The 27,647-nt window shown below is 40.4% G+C and overlaps 1 protein-coding gene and 1 long non-coding RNA gene across 4 annotated transcripts in view; one reads left to right on the top strand and one right to left on the bottom strand.

The window, feature by feature from the left end:
- LOC106504490 overlaps window positions 1-27,647 on the bottom strand; it is a 517,287-nt gene that overhangs the window by 315,414 nt on the left and 174,226 nt on the right. The gene's annotated exons all lie outside the window — the stretch shown is intronic.
- Window positions 739-13,563, top strand: ARRDC4 (arrestin domain containing 4). Of its 3 annotated transcripts, none has more exons than XM_005656327.2 (8): window positions 739-1,260; window positions 5,289-5,355; window positions 5,595-5,742; window positions 7,670-7,772; window positions 8,745-9,001; window positions 9,532-9,694; window positions 10,270-10,424; window positions 10,778-13,563. In XM_005656327.2, exons 1-8 carry the CDS (start codon window positions 969-971, stop codon window positions 10,832-10,834), a joined length of 1,242 nt encoding a protein of 413 aa, XP_005656384.1. In that variant the 5' UTR covers window positions 739-968; the 3' UTR covers window positions 10,835-13,563. The 3 variants fall into 3 exon arrangements, with proteins under 3 accessions (XP_005656384.1, XP_020954993.1, XP_020954994.1); XM_021099334.1 differs by having other exon boundaries at window positions 819-2,674; XM_021099335.1 differs by lacking the exon at window positions 739-1,260 and adding an exon at window positions 2,542-2,674 and having other exon boundaries at window positions 5,595-7,772.

Below are 27,647 nucleotides of genomic sequence, written 5' to 3'. Positions count from 1 at the left end.
GTGGCAGATGTTGTTTAGAAAAACCTGATTGATGACTTTATTTAAAGCAGGAAGAATGACTATTCCAGCCATTCCCGGCTTGGCTTAGAGAGGCTGCGAGCCGAGGTTGGCAGCACAACTACTTAGGGTTGTTCCAGGTTGAGAACCACTGCCTTCATTCTTCAGGTCTGTGGGAAGTCTGAAACCGGGAGAGGCGGTGCTCAGGAAGCTGGAGGTTAAGAGATGCCAAGTTGTTTACTAAGTTCCTGGGTGGCTGGCCCCAAATTTCAAAAGGCAGTAAATGCTGAGTTCCTATTTCCAGGGCATCTACTTCCTCTCAAGTATTGCAGATGTCATATTAAACAGAAGCCACTTGCAGCCACAACTTCGCGTTCTCGTGCGAACCTCAGAGACGCCTGCAAACAGGCCAGGAGATGCTAGAAACCCCGCCCCCGTTTGTAACCATAGGAACGACTGACAAACCCCGAGCCGGAGATTCCCGGTTCCGCCCCCTCCCAAACTAATATTGTTTCCCACTACCTGTCCACATGGGCGCACCGCCTCACTATTGGTCACTGTCCCAGGACTGTGCCTTGCTTCAGCCAATAAACGGACTGTGCACGTGCACACTTGCGTATCCTGATTGGTCACCTCTCCTTGATCACGCACTGCCCTCCTGCGCCAGGTCCTGCGCGGGGGCGCCAATGAAATGACTCAGAAGCCATTTACAACCAATCCACACGCCGCGGGGCTCACAGCCGGCCTATGGGCGCGGGCAGGGGGTGGGCTGTCCCTGCCCCTTTCCATTCCCAGCTGGGTTTGTTAAAGCTACAGGCCCTACGGCGCGCCGAGGCTCCACGGGGCACAGCACAGCGGCCACGGGGGCCTTCGGCGTGCGGTTGGCGCCCGTGACATCGGCGCCACTCTGCTCCCGGCCCCAGCTCCCGGCCGCTGCCGACCTCTTTGGCGCGGCCACGTCGCCCGGCAGGATGGGAGGCGAGGCGGGGTCCGCGGCGGCGGTGGTAGGCTCCGAGGGCCGCGTGAAGAGCCTGGGTCTGGTGTTCGAGGACGAGCGCAAGGGTTGCTATTCCAGCGGCGAGAGGGTGGCGGGGCATGTACTGCTGGAGGCAGCCGAGCCAGTGACCCTGCGCGCGCTGCGCTTGGAGGCCCACGGCCGTGCCACCGCCGCCTGGGGCCCGAGCGCCGGCGCAGCGGCCCCGGCAGCAGCCTCCGAGGTTGAGTACTTGAACGTGCGCCTGAGCCTCCGCGAGCCTCCGGCTGGTGAGCATGGCCCGCGGCCCCAAAGAAGGGCTGGCGGGACTGGGCGGGGGCGAGCTGGTGGATGCCCACCAGCTAGGTGGGCGGAGAGGGAGAGCTTCCGGAGATGGGGTCCGCCCACATGGTTGCCAGAGCTTCATTTTGGTCGCCTTGACCGGCGGGCAACAATGCCTGCGTCCCACACTTCATAGCACCAGGGAGGTTATGCCCACCTCTACCTGGCAACCCGCCCCTGGCTCGCTGGGGTCTGACCGGCACCTGGTCCCTAGTCAGGGACCGTCTTGGACAGCTCTTAGAGTGAGCCGTTGCCATGGGAACCTATGATGAGCAGTTTGAAATGAAGGATCTGGGAGTCTAAGTCGTGTCCCTCTGGCCTAAAGAATGGAGGGGAGATCAGAGTCAACGGGTTTCATTCTGGGATGCCCAGTGTTTTTATGGGCCTTCCCTTCTCCCCATCCTGGACCTAGAGGCTTGTTCTTGGTTCATGATGAGTTAGCAAAACCTCAGTCTTGGAAGGAGGGAAGTAGTTCCTGAGCAGTAGGAATTCAAGGGAAGTGACTTGACCATCATACTTGGTTTCCCTCTTTGGAGTTCTGCCTCTATCTTACATTCTTTAAATTTATTCTTCGTTTCTTTTTGTTTACTTTGCATCATCTTCCTTCCTCCAGTACTGTCACCCTCATAGACCTTTAGTGACCATAGGATCTGGGCACTGTAAGAGTTTCTGGAGGAATGATGACCCTTTTTTTTTTTATATACTCTTGTGAAGCCCGGTTAATGATACAGGTTTTTCTGTAAGTATCCATGTGGAAACTCACCACATGGGTATTCCATCAATATTAGATGCAAAAATCAATTCCGTTAATCATGAATTACTAGTAACAATAAGTATTAGTCTTCTTTAGGGTGGTAGAAGCTACTTTAAACTATTTTACCTTTCCATCTTACCAGCTTCAGCAGTTATCTGTAAAATTAAATATAATAGTATAGACTCTCTACCTGCAAAGAGTAAAATGCAGTGTATCAGTGTTTAACCTTTGCTCTGACTTATATAAAATCAGTAGTATATACAGTTTTGCCATGTCCTACTGTAAAGGAGTGGACCGTTAATAGTTAAATCTTCAAGGTATGTGGGAATCAAGTGATCCCAAAAATTTTAATGAGGAAAATGTATATGAACCAAAGGCCTCTTTTGGATAAACAAGTGCAGTGTTAGGTGAGAGCTCTTACTTGCCTTATGCCCTTTGATCAATGTGGTTTCCAGAATCAAGCCCCCCCCCCCAAGATGTAACAGACCTCATGGATTTTCAAGATGGCTGACTGGAGTCAAGGGCAATGAAGAGGAAAGTAAATTGGTTTTTGTCCAGGACTTTGGACTTTCTGTATCTCTGTGCCCATAACTACTGAGTAAATAGACGTAAGTTAATAGTAGTTGGACCTGGGGTTAGCAATTTTTTTTTTTTTTTTTGCTAAAATATGGGCTATCAAATAGTGTTTTGAATTGCAAGTAAGATTATGTTTTGTCATTCTGATGGAATAGAATGGTGAACGCTAGACAACCTGAAAATCTTGTTTTAGAATGTATTGTAACAGTTGACAAAAAAGTAAAATTATGGTCTGTTTTAATTGATTTCATTGAGAAAGAAATAATCACTCCTGACATGTTACTTGGAAGAGGTTAGCAACGTTACATGGTTGTAGATTCTTAGGTACATTTAATTCTAAAACCTAGTTGAGTTTCAGTCACCTCCAGAAATTGGTAGTAGTAGTAGAGTTCCTATTCCTTTTTGAGTCCCAGTCTCTGCCTCTGTGATGGTCATGGCTTCAGCATTTCTTGAGTGCCCTAAATTACAAATCTGGGCTGAAGGACCATTAGCAAATGAAACATCTTATGACATTGTAGTTCTCATTGCACAGGACGAAAGTAATAAACCATGAGAGCAGAAGCAGAAATTGGGACATGTTTCAGCTTGTGGACATTTTAAATTAATAAACAAGAGAATAAAAGATGGCAGAGATTTAATTCCAAATACTGTAACCCATGTTTATCAACTTTCTCAAAAATATTCTCCTGTTTATGTTTGGAGGTGGTTGAAAATCTCATTTTAAATGTTCCATTTCCTGTGTTGATTTGTATTTTTCTCTGAAGAGGGAATTTCATCTCTCTCATCCTTTTCCAGTGTCCTGTGCAACTCTCTCTTCTCCAGGCTTGCCTGCCATTGCCCTGCCTCATGTTGTTGCCTTCACCTAAACCCCTTCTCACCCGTCTCTTTGCCAACCTTTATAACAACTACAGAGGTGGTCCTGAAGATGCCACCCGCTGTCCCACTATGGACTCTAACATGCTGTTTTCATTATTTCTGTACAAGTGTATTCAGCTTCCTTTCCTCCCAAGGTCTCTTTGGAGACTGAAGTTATTTACCTTTTAAACCACTTGCTTTGTGCCTGACATTTAAGCATTGTAAATTTTCGACATGAATGAAATCCACATTTTTAAACATTATAAGCACTTTAATTTTCATATTCAGTAGTCTACGATTGCAAATTAGAACTTTAGCCCAGCTCTCTGAGAAGTGTTGGGACTCTCTGAGCCTATTACTTGATAGCTGTAAAGGAAAGAAGCTTCCCTGCCTTCTGTTCTGTGGCATATAGGGCAGCTCTGGACACACCTGTGCCCTGGGACTCACTCTGTCACTGACATTTAACGTGTTCTCACGTCCCTGTGACTTAGTCCCTTTGCCTCCAAGTCATCCATCTGTGCAATATTTCTGTTCGAATGAACTTAAGTGGCAAATACTTCTAAGGTTTTGTTTTTTGTTTTTTCCCCTAATATATTACACACTGAAAATTGGAGCTAGATTCAGGCGACTTAATGGCCAGTAATGCACTCCTGTTTTCTAAACATACAAGGTCGAAATGTTAACTGAATTGGTGAAGTTCTTAGAACTCCAGTATTTAAGTGAGCAATTACCCCATTTCACTAGTGATTTCTGGCCTTTAAACAATTTTTTTAATGAATGGTTACAGTAGAAATCTCCTCTTTTAGTATCAACTGATGAGGCAGATCTCAGAGAACTTCTCAGTGTGCTGCACTTTCATCTTAATCATTCCACTCTTGATGAAATAACTTAATTCTGTACTTGAGTCTATACACGTAAAATGAAGAGGATTACCTTAAGTATCTCTGGAGAGCCACCCAACCAACACTGACAACCTTGGAGTTGTATGAGCCTCTGCACTCATCAGCGCCCCAGCAGTGCCACTGGCTTTGCATGCATGGTCCAACCACACCCTGCCTCCTGACTTCTTGCAGTCAGAGATAAGCCTCTGCATGGAAAAAAAAAAAAAAAAAAAATGGGGCTGGCTGACCCCAGAGCAGGAGGAAGGGGTTGTGTCCCTGCTTGGCAAAGCCCACTCAATACCCCAAGTTAATGTTCCCAAATAATCAGTAGAGCCTGAGTATAAATACATGACTCCTGCTTAATAAATGTCCTGTTGGTTTGGCTATTTAGTATCATACTCTACAATATTCCAAGTAAATTTTTTGCTTCCTTTTCAATCTCTGCCACAAAGATACAAAGACTGATTTTTGTGGTAGACACAGAATTACTCTATTTTTTTCTAAATTAGTTTTAGGTCCCATTTAATTTTGGTACCTCATGTTAGTATAAGAGTACACTAACATTAGTATACTTATGCTAGTGTACAAATGGGGCGAACAGGTGTTTATGTACATACAGGTACATGTGTGTATATGGCTATGTACACATATATTTATGGGAGCTCTGATACTCTATGGTAATTGTGTATAATTGGGCTATTTGAAGATAAAAACTATATATATGGTTTGAAATTGATTAAACTTAGTAAAAGTTGATTCAAAATTTAATTCTCTAAATCTCAGTTTAATGTACTTTTTGAAGTATACTCAGTGTTTTAGCTAGGAAAATCTTTAAAAAAACCTTTCACTTAGATTGTTGAAAATCCTCCTTGATCTAATACGAACCTAAGTTAAATGTATTCTTTTTTAGGTGAAGGCATCCTCTTACTGCAGCCTGGAAAACATGAATTTCCATTTAGCTTTCAGCTTCCATCTGAGTAAGTGAAACTATATACCTTTGGGGATTTCCTTTCCCTTCTACCCAATTTATGGGCACTGGGTACCTTCTGACACTCCCTCCAGTGTGCATGTTGAGTCTGAATAGCCCTTGAGTAGAAGTAACACCACTTCCCCCCCCTTTTTTTTTTTAAACAAAATCAGCACTTTTTAAGGGCTTTTCTCAGCTTTGTTAAATTGAAAAATAAGCTTAAAGAGTAACCTCTTTTGTTTATTTCAGACCTTTGGTAACCTCATTCACCGGGAAATATGGAAGTATTCAGTACTGTGTGCGAGCGATTTTGGAACGACCCCGGGTACCTGATCAGAGTGTTAAGCGGGAACTCCAGGTCATAAGTCACATCGATGTCAACACACCAGCGTTGTTAGTAAGTTCTTCTTTCCTCTCTTCCTCCTTCCCTCCTGTCCTCCTTCCTTTTAGCTGTGGTCCCTTCATTTAGCAAGTCTGGTGGTAGCCTATCCTGTCACTTTCTGATGTAATCCTGTAACCCATAGGCATTTACTATAAATATGTGATTCTAAGTTGGGCAAATTACAAATTGTGTGTGTTAATAGTATTGATTGTGTCCCTGTTGTTCAGGGCTTCTTTTGCCAAGAAGTTACATGGGCTTGAAATGCATTAATAAGGCTTAATAATAATAATGCACACACACAGAGTAGTCTCTTTGACCAGAGCAGCCACATTCGCAGGGCTGTGGTATTCTAAACTCTTCCCTAATAGCAGGTTGAGGAACAGTAATTACAGAAGAGTATTAATCACACTCAGCCTGTTATTGAGGCTCAGGCCATTATGCTGTGTCTCCTTGCATTTTGCATGTCATTTTCTAACATTAAGTAAGTGCATGCAGCTGCTCTGGAGATCCTTTCACTTATCATTTCCTTATGACAGATTTGGCCACATTAAAGCATTGAACTTCTAATAATCACCAGAAATACTGTAGGCTGATAAGAAAGATTAGGCTATAAGTAACAACAGAATAGGCAAGATGGGAGCTAATGAGCTAGATTCTTTTATCTAAACCCATATTATCAAAATAATATAAAATTATACCTTGTACTTTCATGATAGCTACTAGGACCTAATGGTTCTTCATTTAAATATCAATGAATGATTTTTTTTTTTACTTCATAATTTAAACTTTCCATTATGATACTGATGTTACAGAGATGTATTTTTAGTATTGGGGGTTTCTCTTTCTAGCTAGTGTTTTTAAAGATTAAAAAAAAAAAACAGGAGTTAAAAGTTGTTTAGCTCTATCTTCACACAAAATGAAATAGAATTTACTCTAATGTTCACCTTTATATTACGAAAATATAACACATACGCCCTGGCCGCACAATGTCTTATGGCCGGAATCATACAATAGCTAGCATCCATCTGACTCAGCTTGTAGCTATGACTTACCACCTGCTCAATACCTATTTTGAAAATAGATGATGCTAATACCTGTCTTCTGTTTTTAAAACCTACTTAGAATTAGGTGGTTAACTAATTCTAAACCCTTTATGGGGCCATTTTGGCAAATAATTTATTTTATTTCTTGGCAAAAAGAGGTACTATTTATCCTTGACTATTCTTTTATGATGAAAAAATAGATTGCATCTTTGGGTTTTACAGTGAGCTTCTGGCTTGTTCACCTTGTAAATAATGTTTTAAACCTTGTTGTGTTACTCTCAATACTGTAGAATAGAAAGTGGGGTGGTGAGTTCAGTAATCTTTTAGATCCATTGCCCTGGGTGTGTTATTGCACTGCCATTGCACAAAACCCCCAAATCATTTTAAATTAAGGACACTTGAAATTTCTACCTAATAGTGCATTTTGAAGTAAGTACAAAAGACTCTTTGCTTATTATACATTTTAAATGCCAGGACAAATAGAATAATCTGATTATGGATTTTTATACCATTTTTCCTTTTCCTGATCTTCACATAAAGTCTTAAAAAAAAAGTAGTTCTGTCATATTTATAGGTACTACTATAGTTTTTTTTTTTTTTTTTGGAAGGATGGTATATCATTTCCTGGAAATACAATGAAAATATAGGATAAAATAGGATGATATCACCCTAATTTGAATCTGAAAATTCACCTTAGTTTTTGTGAAAAGGGAATGATTTTTTAATGCTTTGTCTTTCAATAAATATTTTGCTTATGTTATGGGAGGATAAGAAAGTTTGATCTGTTTTTTGGAAGACATTTCTTTACAACTATTTAATGAAGAATGATATAATTTTAAGTTCTGTGATTGTTACAGACTGGTTTAATTAAAGTAATTTATTTATTTGAACTTTTCAAGACCCCTGTATTGAAAACTCAAGAGAAAATGGTTGGCTGTTGGTTTTTCACTTCTGGTCCAGTCTCGTTGAGTGCCAAAATCGAAAGAAAGGGCTACTGTAATGGTAAGCAAACAGTTTAAAAGTCCAGATGCAAGATTCATTCTTTTTTATTAGCTAATTGTAAGTGATTTTTAATTGTGTGTTTTGTAATTTATAAAGTACATACTGCTTTAAAACATGAGTAATAAAATTTTCTGGTTCTACTATAAATAAGAGATATTTAAATATTTGTAACTGGATGAATAGATCCCAAATAATCCTGGTATTTCTAACTTCAGTCCTGTTACCTTTGCAACAAAGACTAAAACCGGAAGAGTGGGAGAATGCCGGCATTTTATTCTATGTCGCAAAAGAATGTCCTGAACAGTGTTGCTCAGAAGAGAGCTATTGTAGTACGAAAATAGTGCTAGGCATTCTGAGTCCATGCTGGGAATACAGATATATGGGCAGGGCTAGAATGTAGAACATTAACACGCTTATAGTCAGATTGATAGTAGAACACCCATCTGTGAAGGGCCTAATTCATGCAGTGGATATGGCCCCTGTTTTGGGGTTCTGGCTTGTTGACAGTGACGATGGGATGGGATGGATGATGGTGGATGTAAAATGTTGCTACTCCATCCCTTGCTTTATTTGTGCCTTGGCGTTGATTTCTGAAATGTGAAGCTTTGTTCTCCTTGTTGCACAGATTGTAATTTGTTGGGTAGGAATGTGTTGTCCTTAACATACTACTGAATCATTTGTTTGTATGTGTTCTTGTAATTCTTATAGATTCTGGCCATTTATAGAGCTCTAGAATTAGTAGCCTAATATTGCTACATGAGAACAGCGAGCAATGCAATCCTTAGAAAACATCTTCCACAACTGCAGAAAGTTTCGTTTCTCTGACTCAGATTTGCAATGTACATTTTCCATGAGGGTTATGAGTTTGTTAAACTGATGTTGCCACATGTCAGCATTGGTGATGGCTCTGTTCTACTGTGGTGAGAACTTTCCAAAGAGTCTCTGAAGGTGTTTCTGTTTTGTATTTTTTAGGAGAAGCTATTCCAATCTATGCAGAAATAGAGAATTGTTCCTCCCGTCTGATTGTTCCCAAAGCTGCCATTTTCCAGACCCAGACTTACTTGGCCAGTGGGAAAACAAAGACTGTGCGGCACATGGTGGCCAATGTGCGCGGGAACCACATCGCATCCGGGAGCACTGACACCTGGAACGGGAAGACCCTCAAGATCCCACCTGTGACACCGTCCATCCTGGACTGCTGCATCATCCGTGTGGACTACTCCTTAGCTGTGAGCACACACTTTGTTAAACTAAAGAGAGTGGTGCTACATTACTGTGAACACACATCTCTAGTACCCGGAAAAATGTCAGTTTTTGTCAGCATTACAACCCCTTATGGAATATATAAAGATTCACCTTCATTTTATAATCAAAAACTGTCCTCCTGAGGGTTTTAATGAAATAACATGGAACAGTGAAGGTGCAGTAAGGGATGCTTGTTATTTTGAAGGCATGCAGTTAATATTCTTTGCTTTTGTGTAAGCCATGCTTGTTTACAATGAAGTGTGTTAAGGCCACAGTCCCCCACCACAGAGCGCTCATTGATTTTGTGGGCCCCTCATTTGGTTTGTTCTTCATTTTACTCAGTCAGGACAGTTTACAATTGCTGGGTGTGGTAGCAGACAACAAAAGCTTTTGTTTCTAATGAAAAAATAATCAGGCTATTTACTATGAGATTTAACTTATATTTCTTCCTTTCTCTCTTTTTCTTTCTCCTTTTTTTTTTTTTTTTTGTTGTTGTTGTTTTTCGGGATATTAGGTGTATATTCACATTCCTGGTGCTAAAAAATTGATGCTTGAACTGCCCTTAGTGATTGGCACGGTTCCATATAATGGTTTTGGCAGCAGAAACTCCAGCATTGCCAGCCAGTTCATTATGGATATGAGCTGGTTGACACTGACTCTGCCAGAACAGCCTGAAGGTAAAATGTTTTGAGGTTCTTTGAGAATGAAGTTTTACACATAGAGTACCTAAGAACATGATGCATAAGCTAGTAGTGCTTGAGTGGTAATTATGCCCGACACTACAGCTATCCTCACTCTTCTTGTTATTACTATGAGTCCTAAAACATTATTCCTGGAAGGGACTTTGAGAGTTTAGCTCATCCAGGACACAAAGCTGCCCATGGCAGATCCAGAAATACAGTCTACATCTTCTGATTCTGATTTATAATAGTAAAATAATGAAAAATAATCAGAATAAGAGTTTGGCTTATTATGCATGTGTTTTCTGAAGCCACATTTCAATGGCTTTTCTATCTGTAATATACATCTTAAAAAGAGTAGAATATAATGTGTCAGTAGTACTTCAGTAAAAGCAGAATCATTGAATGTTTTTTTGTTGTAATAGGCACAAAAACTCCCTAACTTGAGGGAAAAATACCACTGTTTTATCTTCAAATGAAGTTAAATTTCTTGTTCTTATAAGAGTTCAGAAAAGACTAATGGAATGCATTTTTGCCTAGATTTCTTATACCCAACTCTGTTTTTGTTTCAGCTCCACCAAATTATGCAGACGTGGTGTCAGAGGAAGAATTCTCTAGACATGTTCCTCCTTACCCTCAACCCCCTAACTGCGAGGGGGACTCATGCTGCCCTATGTTTGCCTGCATTCAGGAATTCCGGTTTCAGCCTCCACCTCTTTATTCAGAGGTAAACTTAGCAAAAGAAAGTTAGACTTGGGCTGTTTGTAAATAATCCTTTGTGTCTGTTGTTGATTCCCAATTAGTAGAGGATACATGAAAACATTTTATTCTGTAGTGATGATACCGTATCACTGATCCAGCTACTGCATTTTGCAGTATTTTTTTTGTAATCTATAGCATGCATGTAGAGTGTCATGGATTGCCTTTAAGGCCATGGAATACAGAAAACCTAAGTGGTCTACTGAGACTTCCTAAGAATAGGCTCTAGGCAGTTTGGCTTATGACCATCATATATTTAGAAATATGTATATGATGTTAATGAATGCTGCAATAGTAATCTTGGTCTGCCCGTTCCTGCAGGTTGATCCACATCCTAGTGACATAGAAGAAACCCAGCCTGTTTCCTTCATCCTCTGAACATAGTTCAGAAATCACTGTGTTCCTCATCAAATTAGAACATTGGTTCTTTCCCCCTGCCTTTTTGGGGAAGAAGGAAGATTAGCTTCAGAACATAAATGAACATCAAAACTGAAGGTGATGGAAATTAGAGAATGCGTGAACTTTCCAGTGGGCCAACAGGATTGTTGCACAAGTTTGTGGTGTGGTCTTGTTTTTCCCTTTGAACAAAGGGATGAAGATCTAGAAAGTCACAGAATGTAATGGTGGAAGTCCTGGTGGGATAGAGTAAGTGGAGGGGTGCCTGTGCTGACCCGAGAAGGGTGTCTACGAATAGTGGTGACACTGTGCGAGCATATCTTCATAAAGGTTTCTCGAAGTGGAACGGAAGTATCCTAGGCTTTAAGGCAGTATGTACTTGTGGGGAGGAGACTTGTTGTTGGAGAATGTAGCAGCACAAGGGTGTATGTGAATCAGAAAGTGGCCCACTCTCCATATGAAGTGAGACCTCTGGCGTCAGGGTCTTTTTGATTTCTTATCTTATTCTGTAGGACTGAAGTCCTTAAAAGAGTCCTTTACTAATAAGATCATGGTCTTATCAGGTCCTATTGAAGTGATACAGTTTTCACTCTTTTAATGGTAGTTTAAAATATTGTTTATAAATTGGCTATACAGTATTATGAAACCAAGAAAGAGTTTCCTTGAAAGACTTGTCAGTTGAAAGGGAAAGATGAATTTCGGTATGAAAGCATACTTTGTTGAAGGTTGCACTTTTTACTCCCTTTAAGTACTTTAGCAGGGTACATGTTTGATTTTCCTTATGTCTTATTTACCTAGGAGAATATTAGAAAAGAAGGATTTTAGAAAAAATAGCTTACATCCTTAGGATGACTTGATAACTGCACAGGGGAAGGAAAAAAAAAAATAAAGAGGCCTTTTCTTACCTACCTCTAGTGGGGTTATCAGATCAGATACGTTTTAAAACCCCAGGCCTGAGAAGTTCTCTTTGGAGCTCCTGCTAATTTGCAGCAGCAGTCTCATCTTTCCTCTCCCTGGACCCAAAACTGGACCAAGGGTGAAATGTACAAGGTTGGCATTCAGTGAAAGTTAGTATAGTATACCAAAGTGTCTTTCAAAATAAATCCAAAATCAAGAAGATAGAAATTCCGTTTTTTTTTTTTAAGTCATAAACTTAATTTCTGTTAAGACACATGAGTCCATTGATGAGCAGTCAATGTGTTGTACATTGTTATTCCAGTTCTTTAGTAATTCTGTTTAAACTGTGATTTTCTTTATTGTTTTGGTGCAATATTTTATTATCATTTAACCTCAGGATATTCAGACCAACAAGATTGTGTTGCTGCTAAAAGTCTGAGCAGTGTTTTTACCGTCCCCCTCTCCCCTAGTCACGGCCACATGTTCACTTGTTTTTCCTTAAATTTGTTGGTTTTGTGAGCTGAGCGCATTTCTAGACACTAAGTGGAAGGGAGGTAGAGAATCCTGCAAGAGTGATTTGGGCCCGATTTTGGACCAGCCCAGTGTTTTGATTTTTTCCATGTCCTAAGGGTTTGATCTAGAAACCCTGGTGCTTCCCATGCGGAATACTGTGCTTCATTCGACCAGTTAGCTTTTCTTTGGGTCAGTATATTCAGTTAGAAATAGAAAAGTTCTAAGGTTAAATTTATATTTAAAAATTAGTTGGCCATTCAATCAGGGATTTTTATACAAACGTTAGATAAATGTATGCTTTTCACCCTTCTGGACGTACCTCCCTCCCCTGTTATCATGTAAGGATCATAAGCAGTTCTTTTCACGGTAACCACTGTTGAAAATCACAGTGCAAACCCTTTTACCAATAATTGTGGTACTGAAATTGTCACAAAACTTTATTCCCTGCTTTGGTTTTTAGTGATATTTTTATTTTGTTTAGTTTTTAGCTGTGTGTATTTAAGTGCTGTTAAAATACTTTTTTGGCTTTTTTTTTTAAACTTTAAAAAATCATCATCAGCTATTTCTTGACTAATAGGTTGTAGTTTACATGTTTTGTCAAGACATTGTTCCGCTCCATAATACCAAAACAAGGTGAAAGAAGCAAAACAAAACAGTGTGGAGGAAGAGAAAGTTTAATTATCTGGCTCCGTGGAGAAAAGCAACTGCCTAATGGAATCCTTCACTAGGATTGTTTTGTCCCTTTTATTAAAGGAATCATTAAGTGTGCCCACCAAATTGAAGCTGATTTTGTAGCACTTAAGAGATAGCTAAAAGGTATGATTTGCCTTATTGAATTGATATTGGTATATCTGACCTTAAGCAGTAGGTTGAAACTGCATACCTTTTTATAATCAAGAAATTTGGTGAATGTAGAGGATGTGACAGTGGAACAGAGAATACTTGGGAATGAAGGTAAAAATTTAGCTGCTGTTATTTGCTTGTTTATTCTCCTCTTGTTTAGTTCACAAAGAAACCGTGGCCTTAGAATTTTCTTTTTGATGCAAAAATTTTGAAATTGAGAATGTGCATCTTTTGGCACACAAAATCCTTCCATGGGCAGAACTTTCATGTTTTTGTTTTGCACAATAAGAAACTCAATAGGCAGGGGTTATGTTTTTGATAAGTTAACTATGAAAGCTTTTTATTTTTATTATAAAATGTAACAACTTAACCCACAGGAAAAAAAAAATAAAGATTGTATTTTGTACTCTTGTCTGAACCCCATGGGTTCTTTTTGTTAATAAAATGATTACACTGATGCTTTGAGTTGCTAGTTTTGCTTTTGTTTTGTTTTTGTAAGACTACTAGGACAAAATTGTTACAGACTTAAGAGAGATCAATACTACAAGACTAAAATGATATTGCTGCTAAAATCCTTTTGTAAATGTGTGCTATCCTCAGGCTAGGCGTAGTCCTGGGGGATTCTGTTTTTATGGTGGCCTCAGTTTCCCCAAGATAATTAGTTTTTCACATTCCATGAAAAAGTGTGATGCATGATCCTTCATGGATGATGAATGATTAAACCTAAGCTATATTGGTCATTGAGAGAGCATTGTCCTCATTTATTCTGAAATAATGACCACTTCTTTAAAGCTTTCTGAGTTTTCATATACTGCCAGAATCTTTCCAGGATTGATTTAGTAGGTCTGGTAGTGAGTCAGTGGATTCACATGGAGAGACACCTCTAAGTAAGCCTTTTCTTTCCACATACATACTCAAATGGACCAAAGCCATATGTTGTGGACAGGAAATACTAAGGACATGTCATCTCTGTCCTCTGTGGAAAATTATAAATCTTAGCTAAGTGGTAAAAAGTTAGCCCAGGTAATTTACTCTCCAAGTCTTTATAACATGTGAAATCATGTTAAATCATAAATAAGTTTTCTGCATCCACATTTTCAGTCAATGTAAATTGAGATAATTTGTCTCACACAGGAAATATCAAGGCAAAATTTATAAGATCATCATTAAAGTTTCTGTAGTTTATATTGTGGGTTGTAAAATTTAGAACTAGGCAGGACATTGCAATCTAGGACAAAGCCCTCATATTGCAAATGAGGATACCAGAACCCAGAGGTGTAACTTGAAAATCTGGCCTACATTGTCTGTAAGATTATGGCTCATTCTAAAATTTTCTGATTCTGCCACTTTAAGTAGAAGTTATGGAAACAGTAATTGCTTTAAATTACACAGTTTAAGACTAGCAGACCTGGATACTACTAAACATATGCTAGATCAAGAGTCTTCATTTATATCTAAAAGCCCTGGCTCATGAAAGGATACCAGTCTGACTAAATTGTTTCATAAGTATATTTGATTGGTAGCTGGAATCCTTTCTTCAGCAGAAGAATTTGTTTCTAACTTTAAAATTTGAAATAATTATGGACTCACAACAAGTTGTGATAACATTACAGAGAGATCCCATGTACCCCTCACCCAGGCTCCTCCAACGGTAACATCTTAAGTAACTATATCACATGATCAATATCAGGAAATGGATCAACTAGGGTTTAGACCCTCCTTGGATTTCACAAGTTTTTGAATGCATTCACTGTTCTTACGCATGTTTTTGTATATAACTCCATGACATGTTATCACATGTCTAGACTCACAGTGCCACCACAATCAAGATACAGAACTTCTCCATCACCACAAAAAACCCCTGGGGTGCCCTTGGACAGTCACACTCTCCTCTTCCCTAACTGAACTGTTCTCCATTCCTGTAATCTTGTCATTGTAGAAATGCTTAGATAAATAGGATCATTAGGTAATGTACCTTTTGCAATTGCTTTTTCTTTTCTTTTTTTTTTTTTTTTTTTGTCTTTTGCCTTTTTAGGGCCATACCCTAGGTATATGGAGGTTCCCAGGCTAGGGGATGAATCAGCTATAGCTGCCGGCCACAGCCACAGCAAGGTGGGATCGAGTACATACTGTCTAGGGGAAGACTTTTTATTTAAAAAAAAGTTACTTCAGGGGTACTACAGCCATTTTCTGCACTTGGACTCCAGCCTCATATCTATTTAGTGACTAAAGGGCATAAAGACTTCCAAAACAAAACACTAACAGTACTCATAGTGTTTACAGTGTTCCTTATATATAGCAATTCCTTTGCCATAACATAAAGATGCCCATACTTTTTGATTTTGTATTTTCATCTTAGATGCCAAAATCCATCTGAGTCCATGTGATAAGCATTCAGTATATGATATCTTATTTGTGTCTGTTATCACTGCAAATATTCAGTCTTGCCTGGACTGGTTTACTGATTGAAGTAAAGGATATGGTCTATAGTTAATTAGCTTACTTCAAAATATGGCACGCGTGCGCACGCGCGCACACACACGCACACATGCTGTTTCTTGCTTGGAAACTTCGCCCCACAGGCAAGATAGCTATCAAAAAATGTATTGTTTATGTATGTATCCAGGGACCCAAGAGGGCACATTGCCATCACCAATTCATCCCACTACTGAAGACAAAAGATGAGCCTTATTTTCAGTAGCTGATAGACTGGTGGGCAGTAAATAGATATGGCTTAAGGAAGCTTTCAACTAAACTATATTTCATACACATCCTGAATCACTGCAGTTCAGGAAGTTGAAAACAAAACCCTAATGTTGAACTATAATGGTCCCTGGCATAACTGAGAAGGATCCAAGACCCAAGTGAGAGTATGCAAGGAGCTACACAGAATATTCGCTGAGAGCTTCACTGCAGATTAGTTGTAATATTTGAAGAGAGCTGAGGTTAGGGAAAAACAGCGCTTTTATAATTTTCTCTCTTGCCTAAATTAAAACAGCAGTACCTGAGAGTATATTCGTAGAAGGAGTATAATAGCAAACACAAGTCTCTAGTTTCTTCTGTCTTCTTTAGGAGGATGAACACAAAGATTCCATGTAGATCTCTTAGGAGAACTTACTCCTACAGACGTGCATTTAAAAACAAATTGTGGTGTTGGTCGTTCCACCCAGTATTCAATATCTAGCCATGTTAGATAAAAGCAGAATTCTAGGTACTCAGGAAAACTGTAGCAACAAACAACTACTGTTATTTTATCTGACGTTAAAAAAAAAAAAAAATAACAAGCACGAAAAACACCCTTGGTTAATGATGTCAAAAAGTAACTTAACCAAACATATAAGGCTGCAAACACCAACAGCCATTCCTCTAAATAGCAGGATCACGTCTAAGAAAGGTGATGTTTTTAAGAAAATTAATTGCATTGTACTTGAAGTCATTTTAAAACAACCAGCTCCAGAACAATCCCCCTTGAAATAAAACAAGAATAATCCCTGCTGCCCATGGGAAGATGTTTTAAACGGTATCTGCAATGAACAGAGGGATTTCTGATGGTCTCAGATTTGCTTCTGATCATAATACAGGAGTCTCACGAGAATTGACTTCGTGGTAGGCAGGCAACCTGCTGTTAGCCTTCTTTCTCCAGCCTCACCCAGCCATGGATACTAAGTCTTTGAGCCTTTGGCATTAGCCTGGTTGGTTCCAAGATAAACTGTCTCTTAGCAGGCTCCAGAGCAGATGCTGGGAGATTGAATGTGTCCCTTTGCCCACATCTGGTCTATGTGACTCACATCCAGGACTGGGCACATACTGTGAGGGATCCCTTCCCCAAGCAGCAGCTTGTGGAGCCAAGATCCAGAACCTCAATTCCAACATCAGGAGCCCCCCAGCAGAGGAAGATACAAGCAATAAATCAGCGTAAATCAGACGTGGCTGCCATTAGCAAAAATGAGGGTTTTCTATGTCAGGTAAGTTCACTGAGAGGAAATCGTCTTTGCTGGTGGTTGGTTTTGGTTTTGGTTTGGGGTTTTGATTTTGCACCTGATTTTTACAAAGGAAGTACACCTTGGAGCCTCTCTCCAGACCTAACCAGAACCTCAGTGCCCTGCCCAGTGACTGCTTGCTCTTGCCCAGGAGTACCAACTTGTCTTGTTTTCCTGGGGCTTTGCCCACATCCCAGGATTCCTGCAGTCACAAACTGACACAGTTGGTCACCCTAGCCTTTCCCCTGCTCCAGCCCCGACACCCTAACACACCACTGGAGGCTATCACTAGGTCACCATCACCTGTCTTTGTGCCTCTAGCACCAAAAAAGTCCTGCTGTCATCCAACAGCCCCCATGCAAAGTGTCTCCCACAAAAAAATAAGGCCAAAGGGCTCAGGACCCTCTGCATTGGAATTTGGACTGGAAACCCCCTTAGTGGCCAACCCTATAGCTGGTTCAGTCTCTACCCACCCATCTCCCTCTCCTTTCAGCTACAGAGCCCCAGTCAACCCAGGGCCAGCCCACGCAGCTCCCAGTGATCTGGGCCTGGCTCTGGACAAGAGGTCACACCTCCACAAGCCAATTTCTCCCTGGCTTTGAGCTCACTGTGCAATTACTGGGCTGGGAAGTTACTGGGTTCAGATGGGAAACTCCTGCATAAGAGGAAAAACCACAAAGTGCCCTGCCACAACTATGTTCACATCTCTCTGGAACTTGCCTTCAGAACCTGCCACACAATATTCTTAATTTCTTCTCTGGTGAAAAGGCTTCAACTTTCGAAATTGGAATTGACCCCATGAGACTGCCCAAAGGCCATCCAGAAAGCAGCCTGAATTGGTGTGTCTTTGTGCTGGGTGGGGGCTGGGGCATTGATGACACTGGCCCAAGCAGAGGTAAGGGACAGCAGTGGGCATGGTGTCCTTTTGTGGTTTGACCAGCTGGCTCTGAGGAAAATTTCCAATATAATACTTATTCATGCTTCAGCTTACCTTGGTGTTCTCAGGTCCCTACTGCCTGTGGAGGGTCTCATTAAAAATAATCTCCCTATGGCACTGACTCTTAACCTTCATGCTCTTAAAAATCCCTAGCTTTAGACCAAGTCCTTCTCCTGCTCCCAGGAATTTCCCAAGAGCCCCACTTGTAAGCCCATCCCCACACTCTGGTGTCACCTGCAATGCTCTGATGGCTTCACAGACCCAGAGTGAGGTCGATTTTTACCGAGTGGAAAAGAACCATCCTTGCCACTTCGTACTTTATTTTGTGAGAAGCCATCCCCAAAACAGCTTCTTGGGCCCCAACCTGTGGCAATTTTCCATCAGAGCTATGGTTTTCATTTTGTATTGGCATATTTCCCTCTCTGTGACACTCAGATGTGCAATCTTGGGTTGCGCTGCTGGCTCAGTCGAGAGACTGTGCGCCTGTACAAATCCCCCTGAAGACTAAAGCTCTGATATTGGGCCAGATCTCTTCTCCATGGTGCCCTTTTACCCTGGAATGGGTCTTTCTCTGCCACTAGAAGTTCCTCAACCATCTCCCAGTCATCTTCCTCCATCAGTGAGCTCTAGCTCACAGTCGTGCCAGAATCCCTCTATGCCACGATGGGCAGAGGGTCACAGGAAAGCAAGGTATGCCCCAGCATGGCTGCAGGAAGGACCTGCACCCAGCCCCCAGAGATGCCACCTACCCCAGAGCCCTAGACAACCAATGAATGGCCCCTTTGAATGAGAGACAAGGCAATCCATAGGTTCCTGTGAATACATCTATCCAAGACACCCAGAGCCCACAGGTAAGCAGGGAACCTCTTGATACCTCTATTGGAGGAGGAAGGGCATTTGTACACGTGGGTGATTGCTCAGTGAGGGCAGGTTCCCCAGGCCACATAGGGAAAGCACAGGGTCGTTTTTGGGGGATATAAACGGGAAGAAATTAGGCACTGATGTGCCTACGGGTTTGCTTTATACTTCATCTCAGTTCTCACCACCCTCCACAGTTGTCTGGGTTCCTGGGAAGGCCTCCAATCCCCAGCTTGAACAGAACCATATTAGAAATGTGGCACTTGTATTAAATCTGGCTGGTGAAACTTTTTCCCTGTCTCCTTTTCCCCTCTTTAGTTTGGGTAGTGGGGCTCAATCTCTCCAAGGAACGTCTCCTTTAAAAGGCCTCCATTTGTGCTCAGCACAGAAGCAGAAGCCCAGGGAGTTTTTATATTTATTACAGAGAGAGGCAAGCATCCGCTCTGTCTGTTTCCATTAACACACTGGCAATTAATGTGTTTGGTTCAAAAGCCTTCAAACATTTGTACACCCATTTGCACGTTCAAATGGCTCTGTATAACAGTCAGGCAGGTGGTTAACTATATGTATATTAAATTCATAGAGAAACTGGTAATTTTCAATTATAATTGTCAGTTCACAGTTTACACGATAAGAATTTTTTGAATAGACCCATTAGCTGATTTAGTTAGCAAGGGTTTTTATAAATCATGGTTTATTTGCTTATTCTACTTATAAAGCAGGAATTTTCAGTGTTCTCCCATGAATCAATAAATATTTACTTTGGTCTTTATTCTGCCCAAATGCCAAGTTTGACAATGGATGAGATATCTTTGGGTTTTCTTAAACAGCTGTTTGAATGCGGCTGTTTTATTAGTTGTTTTGTTTAGTATTATTGCCCGGAAAATGGCTTAAAAGTTTTATTCATTTGCTATTAATCTGTTTTTTTATAAATAAAGTCAAAGTAGAGCTGCATTGCAGTTCCTTGTAATTTTACAACATATTATACTTCCCCAGTAATATGTTTTGACAATAGAAACTTCCAAGCCAATGAAAAGCTGTCCCATTTTTCTAAATGATATCCTTTAAAGCAAAACCCTGAAATATATAGCACTGGCTTGCACATAATAAAATTTGATGATTTTTGTCACCAGGGATAATATTTCTCTTTTCTAGGCAACAGAAATAATTTAAAAGCCTCTCATTTGGGTTTTACAGCGCAAAAGGCAATGTGAGACACCAGATCTGGGGGGGCCGGGGTGGGTAGGGTAGGTGGATACAGAAGGGGAGTTGAGATGCAGAAGGCCATGCTGAGAAATGCCTTCAACACCCACACCCCTTGTGATTTCCTCAATTCTTCCCTTGACCTCTCCTTGAAAAGCCTGATCGGGCAGGAACTTCTTATCTCCAAAAACATGTAGAGAGTGCTAGCGGAGGATGTTCAGGTAGTTTCCAAAGACTCGTAACCCCTCAGTTGCAGGAACTCCGATCGAACCCCGTGAGATCTTACACAATGTGAGAAACAGGAAACCCTCCTCTAGTTCCTGTGGTCCCACCCCACATGAAACTGAAGGACTCTGTGACTGCGCACAGCCTGTCTCAACTCAGATGACTGATGCCTTCAGAACTCTCTGAGTTACCCAGCTAAGGATGAACAGATAATGAACGAAAACATTAAAAAGAAGTATTTTATCTCAGACCCTTGGGAAAGACTATGAACCATTTTTCACCCCCTAATAAGCAGCCACATATTTAAGAAAAGACATAACCTTGTTATTCTTCTTTAAAAATTATTCTAATGGCTTCTCTAAATAAACTCTTGAATTTACTGAGGGTGACATAAACATTCACTGAGGGTGACATAAATCTCAACTCTGACTTAGGGTAGGTTATAAAGGTTTGTGAAGGTCCCAAAAGGGATTCTCTTTATTTCTGAGTCCAGTGAGGTTATGGTAGGAAAAGTATGCTCTTGAAACATATGATTACAGGTAACTGAAGAGCCCTTCCTGGAAAAAGAGATAAGAGATTACTCTTCAATAGAGAAGAACAGATCAAATCAGAGAATTATCTAAGAAAAAGACAACTCCTAACTGAATTGGAGACTAGGCTTTAACTCGTGGCTCCGCAAGTATACAAACTTAGGCAAGTCACTCAACTTCTGAGCCTCAGTGTCCTCATCTGAAGAATAGGAATAATATATAACTTCAGTGGTTGACTAAATAACAGGGTAACATCTGTAAAGCATAGATCCAGTAAAACATGAAGCCGTAATGGGTATTCATAAATGTTAAATGGAGTTCCCTTCATGGCTCAGCGGTTAATGAACCTGACTAGGATCCATGAGGATCCTGGTTCGATCCCTGGCCCCACTCAGTGGATTAAGGATCCAGCGCTGCTGTGAGCTGTGGTGTAGGTAGCAGACCCAGCTTGGATCCTGTGTTGCCGTGGCTGTGGCCAGCAGCTGTAGCTCTGATTTGACCCCTAACCTGGGAACTTCCATATGACCTGAGAGTGGCCCTAAAAAATAATAATAAATACATAAATAAATGTTAGATGGATCCAGAAAAGTTATGTTATTCACTCAATTCAGTGATGACATGATTTAACATCTAGATTTAACATCTAGACCTCTCCTCTGCCCCTGTCTGGACTGTACCCCCTACCCAGAATTCCAAACTAACCCTCTTTTCTTCTCCCACAGCAATTCTGGAGAGTCCAGCATAGCCACCACAAAGGACCCTGGTAGCCAACTTCTATCAAGCACCCTTAGCAGTACAGCTCAGAGAGGGAGGGTGTTGCTGGACCTTGGGGAAAGTTATTTGTTCAGAAATCAGCATTGAAGGTAAACACACTAACAGGTGATATGCTGACAGTGCTGGGAAGAAAAGAATGAAGAAATAACACGATGGTCACCTCACGGAAGAAAATATTTTTGTAGCAAAAATTGAAGCTTTTTAAATTATATTTTTAATAATGTGTCCAGACTTTTCAGAATCACTTTAGGTATGATTCTAAGACTCTGCCCACTCCTTTAGAGCTTATTGCTGGGACATTCTGGAGATAAACATCTGGGAGTCGGCTAATCCTTGGGCAGGTTGATGTTTGACAAACCTGAACTTCCTATTGAGTAACCCATGCATACCCCAGTCATGGAAGTTTTACATTATATTTAACTTTTAAAACTATATAGTCTTTCTAGTTGAGAAAATAAGAATAAAATTAAAACACTGATGTTCTCATTGTGGCTCAGCAGTAAGAAGCCCGACTAGTATTCATGAGGATTTGGGTTCGATCCCTGGCCTTGCTTAAGGATCTGGCATTGCCCTGAGCTGTGGTGTAGGTTGCAGATGCAGCTCTGATCCCATGTTACTGTGGCTGGGGCGTTGGCCTGCAGCTGTAGCTCCTATTTGAACCCCAAGCCTGGGAACTTTCATATGCTACAGGGAGTGGCCCTTAAAAAAAAAAAAAAGCAAAATAATGAATGAATGAATGAAAACACCACCAGTTTTTCACCACCCATATTTTGCTGTAAAGTTAAAGATCCTGGTGTCCTGGTGTAGGTCTCCTGATGCCTTCCTTCTCCCATACATCCTAGAGGAGACCAGGTCACCAGTGTGTTCACGCTTTCATAATCTTACTATGTCTCCCCCTCCAAAAACAACACAGGGAATCCCTGAGTGATGTGGATGTTATACATAAATGTGGTCATTTGATTCCAGACCTCTGTAAGCAGTCTTTGCCATTCTTTATCATTCTCTGTTCTGTTTTCAGAATCTACCCATTTTGTTGACATCTATGGATCAGGCTCATTGTTTTCATGCACATTTGTATTTCATTATAGGGACATGCCATGATCAAACTGAAAAATGCATTTGAAAAATTTTATTCAAATATAGTTGATTTACAGTGTTGTGATAGTCTCGGTGTACAGTAAAGTGATTCAACACACACACATATATATAACATATATATAATTCAGTGTATATATGTTATTTATTATATACATATCATATATATATAAACTGAATCACTTGGCTGTGTACCTGAAAGTAACACAATACTATAAATATATATATATTCTTTTTTAGATTCTTTTCCATTTAGGAAAAACCTAAAAGCTTTTTTAGGTTTTTTCAAGACACTAAGTAGAGTTCCCTATGTTACATGGAGGGATCTTGTTGGTAATCTATTTTACATACAGTAATGTGCATCTGTAAATCCCAAACCCCCAATTTATCCCTTTCCCACTTTCCCCTTTGGTGACCATAAGTTTGTTTTCTATGTCTATGAGTCTATTTCTGTTTTGTAAATAAGTTCATTCATATCATATAGTTTATATTCCACATATAAGCAATACCTTATGATATTTGTCTTTCTATGACTTACTTCACTTAGTATAATAATCTCTAGGTCCATCCATGTTGCTGTAAATGGCATTATTGCATTCTTTTCTATGACTGAGTAATATTCCACTGTATACATACACCACACCTTCTTTATCCATTCATCTATCAATAGACACTTAGTCTTCCATATCCTGGCTATTGTAAATACTGCTGCAATAAAAGTTGGGGTGAAACATGCAGTTTTTGAGACTCCTTGTTTCCTATATCCTCACCAATACTTAGCACTTCCAAAATTTCCACTTTGTGGAGTGGTCCCTCATTACTTTAATATTTATTTCCATCATTACCCATGAGGTCCAACATCATTTCATATATTTATTACCCATTTGGGTTTTTATCTTCTCTGAAATATCTTGTTCCTACTCTTTGCCCACTTTTTATAATTAGTGTTTCTTTCTTACTGAATCATATAATTCTTTCTATATTTTAGATACTAGTCCTCTTATCAGTCTTATGTGCTCTATCTTACCAGAAGATCATTTTCAAAACTTTTATTTCAGACAGATACTTCAGTTAAAATACCCCTTTTAACTCCTTACTCATAGAAATTTCTCTTACTACCATTTACACAATAATTCACTGTATGTTCACTCATTAATTCATTTTACAGGTGTGTTTTGACTATTGTATCACATGGGCAATCAACTCTGCCAGGTTTGGGGCAAAATAAGGATAAATAATATGTTTACTTCCTAGTTGGGGATGTAACCACAATACAAATATCTAAACTATATGGTAAAATATAATTTGAGCCATAAGAGCACCCATTTGAGAGAAAAAGCACTTCTGGACACTTCATGGTAAAAGCAGTATGAAAGGAGATTCTGCTATGGCACAGTGGGTTAAGAATCCTATTGCAGCAGCTTGGGTTGCTGTGGAAGCACGTAGATGGCAGCTATGACTTGGAATCAGTCCCCTGGCCTGGGAACTTTCATATGTTGTGGGTGTGGCCACAAAAAAAATTGGTGTGAGAATCCAGCTTTGATAGTTGGGTAGAAATTGGACACATAAGGATTGGGTTCAGAACATGTAGCTGGAGGAGATTCTTGAGCAAATATCAATCCATGTTTTGAACAAACAATTTTTATATTTTATCTTATTTTAGCTTTAAGATAATTCTGCCAAGTAGCTATGCTCACTGTCTTTCATGCATGAGGAACCCACGGTTCAGATAATTTAGGAAGGAAATTAGGCAAAGTTCTCAAAAGTAGTTAATATTGGAACTTTGTGCAAAACCCAGGTTTCCTTGATTTCAAAGCCTTTGCTTTTGCCACCTGACTATGTCCCTGGCTAGAGGGACAACAAGCCAGTTGGTAGAGTCCATATACCACTTGCTGCCTGGGCACAGGGAGAGTTACAACTCTAAGGGGTCGAGAGGAGGTGGGGCAAAGGGCAAAGGGATCAGGCCGCCCTGAAGAGTGTGGACTGGTTGCATCCAGGGAGCAAGGCTGGTCAGAGCAGGCTGGTTATAGCAGTCATGCCCGAGAGTGTTTTAACAGTCTGTCCTAGTGACGCCAAACAGAAAAACAAGAACAACTGCTCTTTTGCTTGAGAAAATGAATGTTTAGCAACATGAAAAGACAAAGCCTGGGTCCACAATTGCGCAGATAAAAGAGCCAATGAATGAGTATATAAATGAAGAAGGAAAAAGAATAAAAATATGTGCACAACACGGGGAAGCAGCCCAGGGAAGGGCACTTGAGCAGAGAGGAGAAACAGATCAGGCCACTACTGTTTTCTTTCACAACACCTTTCTTTCTCAGGACTTTCCATATTTGCACTGTGGAAAGAGGTAAAAGAGCCATAACCTTCATTTTTGTTCTAATATTACATAGTTGGACCTGTTCCCACATATCTTCATTGCATATCTCATGTATCCCATCATCTCCTGGTGGGAGGGCTTCCAAACTGGCCCAGAAGAGATGGACAGATGATGGAAACAGGTTACCCATGCTATAGGGGAGGGTACCAAGACCCAGAGATGATCAGAAATTTACCCAAGGTCACAAAGCACAGCCTCCACTCTGGCCATCCTCTACTGCTGATATTACCCTTAATCTTTAGTTTTCCAGACTTGAGATGTTCTGAATGTACATATATATATATTAATGGACATTCAGAATATGTATATATATATTTTTTTTCTTTTTAGGATCACACCTGTGGCATGTGGAAGTTCCCAGGCTAGGGGTTGAATTGGAGCTGCAGATGCTTGCCTATACCACAGCCACAGCAACTTGAGATCTGAGCCATGTCTGCGATCTACGCCACAGTTCACAACCAACACCACAGCTCAAGGCATCATTAACCCACTGTGTGAGGCCTGGGATCAAAACTGCATCCTCATGGATACTAGTCAGATTCATTACTGCTGAACCACAATGGGAACTCCCTGAATGTCTATGTATTGAGAAAAAGAAGCAAGTATGCACCAGTGTCTCACAGATCTTGGGCACTGACTCTTTCTAAAAGATTCTCCCTCTGGAAGATGAAACTGAGGAGTAGTGGTGGTAGTGTCGCATGCAGCAGAGAACTGGACTGATTTGAACAGAGGAAACATATAATAAATCTTTCACATGGGTTCAGGTGTTGGGCAGTAACAAAGCCCTTTGAGACCATTGTCTCAACTGGCCCCCAGCCAGTGTCTTGAAGAAAGCCATGGCCTTTATTTCTAAAGCTCAAGAAGTCCACGGATAGTGAATGTCTGTCCCAAAGATAGTGGGATTGGAGTCAAAATTTACTCTCAACTCTTCTGTTTCCAGCGAAGTTCCTCCTAACATCACACAGAGGGGAAGACAGAGATATACAGATGGGACCAAGATGCACTGCCATGGTTATATTCATGGAATGAATGCAATGTCTCTTTGTTCATTCATTCAACCATTCCATTGTTTTATTGAGAGCCTAGAGTGTGCCAGACACCATAAGAAGCATGTGGTGGCTGTACTCTCATGAAGCTTAAATATTCTGATATGTTCCAGGCAGTCTTTTCATATAAACAAGGGACAAAACCCTTGAACATAAATTTCTCCCTTTCTATCTTTCAAGATGACTAAATTCCACTAATGAAAATTCATACTCATAGCTCCAAGAGCACTTTATAGGACCTGCTTAAAGTCTGGGATGTGTCAGCATCCAGGCCTCTTTCTCAACTTTTTGTGTGTGTGTGTGTGTGTTTTTAGGGCCACACCCATGGCAGCGGATGTCAAATCAGAGCTGTAGCCACTGGCCTATACCACAGCCACAGCAACTCAGGATCTGAGCCGAATCTACGACCTACACCAGAGCTCAATGCAATGCCGGATCCTTAACACACTGAGCAAGGCCAGGGATTGAACCTGCATCCTCATGGATGCTAGTCAGATTCACTTCCACTGAGCCACGATGGGAACTCCCTTTTCTTAATTTTCTATGTACAGTACTCCATTAGGTCCAACCTATGCTGGTCAGATTATCCATATGGCCAATCATTCAGAATGGAAGCTTTTAAGATAAAACAAATGTACTTAAGAAAATGATGTAACTATTATCATCTCATCACTCTAACAAAAATTCTAGCTGTTTCTGAAACGTGTTCAATCATAAGAATACCCTAAAATACATGTTTAAATACATATTTCTGGACACTTATGAGTCATCTGATTTAGACCTGCCAAGGGGAAGAGGGGGTTTCTTCCAGAAGTCCAGAAATTCTGCTTTCCACTACTTCTGCCATTATAGAAAGCAGAAAGAAGAAATCTAGAGTAGCACTAAATGCTTTTCATGCAAGAGCTGTAACATGAATTCCCAACCCTGAGAAATTAATAAAAATGGAATTTGTATCACTTTAAGAACAGAAGCTAGAGATAATTTCAATTACTCAACTTCTAAAAAAATGAACTTGTTAATGAGAACCTACTGTATAGCATAGGAAAATGTACTCAAGAGTTTATAATAACCTATCTTGGAAAAAGAATGGATATGTTTATATGTATGACTGATTCACTTTGCTAAACACCTAAAACTAATACAACATTATAATTCAACTATACTTTAATAAAATTAAATTTTAAATAAATAAACAAACAAATAAATAAATGGATAAAATGTACCTGTTGCCTGTAAGGTTGCTAAGTAAGATCTTGGAACTTAGAATGCTGAGGAGAATCTCTTAATTGAGCTCAGAAATACACTCAATTTTTTTCCCATCCTTTACATTCAATCTCCTGCAAATTACTTTCACACAATCTCACTGAATCCTCTGGATGATACAGTGAGGTAGAAATGATCATTCCCAATTCACAGAAGAGAAAACTGAGGTTCAGAGTGGTAACATGACTAGAGTGGGAGATGAGGTTGTGACTTGAACTCAGGTTTAATATTCTGATCCAAAAGAGAGAAAC

This window comes from Sus scrofa, chromosome 7 (assembly GCF_000003025.6).
Source record: "Sus scrofa isolate TJ Tabasco breed Duroc chromosome 7, Sscrofa11.1, whole genome shotgun sequence".
NCBI classification, from domain to species: domain Eukaryota; kingdom Metazoa; phylum Chordata; class Mammalia; order Artiodactyla; family Suidae; genus Sus; species Sus scrofa.
This window is presented reverse-complemented; position numbering and strand designations above follow the sequence as displayed.

What these genes read in the sequence shown, in the direction of transcription:
- ARRDC4 (XM_005656327.2), top strand. Translation starts at nt 969, where the DNA reads ATGGGAGGCGAGGCGGGGTCCGCGGCGGCGGTGGTAGGCTCCGAGGGC. An exon ending in CCTCCGCGAGCCTCCGGCTG is followed by an intron (nt 1,261 to 5,288) that starts GTGAGCATGGCC and finishes ATTCTTTTTTAG; the next exon opens with GTGAAGGCATCCTCTTACTG. An exon ending in AGCTTTCAGCTTCCATCTGA is followed by an intron (nt 5,356 to 5,594) that starts GTAAGTGAAACT and finishes TGTTTATTTCAG; the next exon opens with ACCTTTGGTAACCTCATTCA.